A 2,090-nucleotide genomic window follows, 5' to 3' on the forward strand; every position below is an offset into this window, starting at 1 on the left:
ATCTTCTTCATTGAAGAGAATATTGCAAAACTAGGAAAACAAGATGTATCGGTAATTATAAATAAATAAATGAATAAATAAATAAATAAATTACAGAACAAAATATGGAAACAAGGCACAAGGACTGAAAGCACAAATTCTTTTAGCATGCATGCACATGCATGCACATAAGACATTAACTTCTCATGGAGATGTTGGTGAAGACAAGGGCCTGTACGGCTTGTTTGACTCACCTTAGATGCTCAAGTGCTTTGCTTCTTTTTCCTCTCTTGATTATACACTATCAAACTAAATGTAGGTTTAAATGATCAGGTGCCCTAAATATGTAAGCATAGAAAAGTTCTGTACCTCATCTCTCTATGATTCTATATAGTCTCTTTGTAAAACAACAGGTTGTTTTAGTTTTTCTGTATTTGGGTCATTGTTTTACAACCAAGAAAAAACCCTTTTGCATAAAAATTAATTTTCCTCTCTTGTGCCCTTCAGGTAATAGTCAGCTCGTTGTCAGGCTTGCACAAGTTGATGGATGGAGGAAATCACTCAGTGGTATCAGAATTTTTGTTGCTAGGCCTCACCAATTCATGGAGAATTCAGATTCTCCTTTTTCTGTTCTTCACAGTATTTTATGTAGCAAGCATGCTGGGAAATCTGCTCATTGTGCTCACAATCATCTCAGACCATCACCTGCACTCCCCCATGTACTTCCTGCTGGCAAACCTCTCCTTCATTGATACAGGTGTGTCCAGCATTGCTACTCCAAAGATGATTTCTGACCTCTTCAGAAAGCACAAAGCCATCTCCTTGAACGGGTGCATCACTCAGATGTTCTTCATTCACACTGTTGGGGGAACAGAGATGGTGTTGCTCATAGTCATGGCCTATGACAGGTACACTGCTATCTGTAAGCCCCTCCACTACCTCACCATCATGAGTCTCAGAATGTGCATTGTTCTTGTGGCTCTTGCTTGGACCATTGGCCTGATCCATTCTGTGGCCCAGCTGGCTTTTGTTGTAAGTTTACCCTTCTGTGGAGCTAATAAAATGGACAGCTTTTATTGTGATTTTCCTCGGTTCATCAAGCTTGCATGTACAGATACATACAGACTGGAGTTCCTGGTCACTGCCAACAGTGGTTTCATCTCCATGGCCACTTTCTTCATCCTGATTGTGTCTTACCTCTTCATCCTGGTCACGGTTCATAAACACTCCTCAGGTGCTTCCTCCAAGGCCCTCTCCACTCTCTCGGCTCACATCACTGTGGTGATTTTGTTCTTTGGTCCTTGCATTATTGTCTATGTGTGGCCTTTCCCTACTTTACCCATAGATAAATTTTTGGCGATTTTTGATGCCATTATCACTCCTTCTATGAATCCTGTCATCTACACGCTGAGAAATAATGAGATGAAGGTTGCAATAAGGAAACTCTTTGTTAGAGCTTTAAGTATCATTGGCAGTTTAAGAGCTTCAGATTGAAATAGAACATTCTTGAGGATAAAACATTTTTATTCTGTAGTCAGTAGACTTCTTTAGAAACATATACATGCAAGCAATATTGAAGAAACTCAGCAGGTTGTATTCACACACTTATGGTATGTATACGTATGTGTGTGTGTGTGTGTGTGTGTGTGTGTATGTATGTACAATCTATATGTTTATGTGAAATTAGTAAAAGAAGATGAGGCCTTGAATTTGCTATGGAAGAGTTATGCGACATGAGAAGTATATGAAGGAGAAAATGGAAGAAATAAATGATGTAATTGTAGTTTAATTAAAAATATAATTTAATTAATTTTTTTAATTTACTAAGAACTATTTAAAGTCTCTTCAATTTAATGTTTTAAATATCTACTGTGCAGTGTTTCCTCAAGTAATCTGTGCAGATGTGATCAGTTTTTGCTAAAGAATTCCTGGATTCTGAAAGTACTGAAAAGCAGTAAATCCAGCCTAAAATATGGTTTCTGTCAGATGCCACGTCTCTCATGGAAGTGATGGCAACTGCTGGAGCCTCAAACACTGAACATGCTTTGTTATCTTCTCAAATGCTGGAAACTTCTCTTCGACACTGGTCCTCAGAGACAGGTAGCTCCTTC

The 2,090-nt window shown here is 38.5% G+C and overlaps 1 protein-coding gene across 1 annotated transcript; it reads left to right on the forward strand.

Annotated features, from left to right (window-relative positions):
- The first annotated feature begins 522 nt into the window (after positions 1-522).
- Positions 523-1,473, forward strand: Or4f47 (olfactory receptor family 4 subfamily F member 47). The gene has a single exon (NM_001000378.1). It carries the CDS (start codon positions 523-525, stop codon positions 1,471-1,473), a length of 951 nt encoding a protein of 316 aa, NP_001000378.1.
- The last annotated feature ends 617 nt before the right edge of the window (positions 1,474-2,090 follow it).

Source organism: Rattus norvegicus, chromosome 3 (assembly GCF_021556685.1).
Source record: "Rattus norvegicus strain SHRSP/BbbUtx chromosome 3, alternate assembly SHRSP_T2T, whole genome shotgun sequence".
Classification (NCBI taxonomy): domain Eukaryota; kingdom Metazoa; phylum Chordata; class Mammalia; order Rodentia; family Muridae; genus Rattus; species Rattus norvegicus.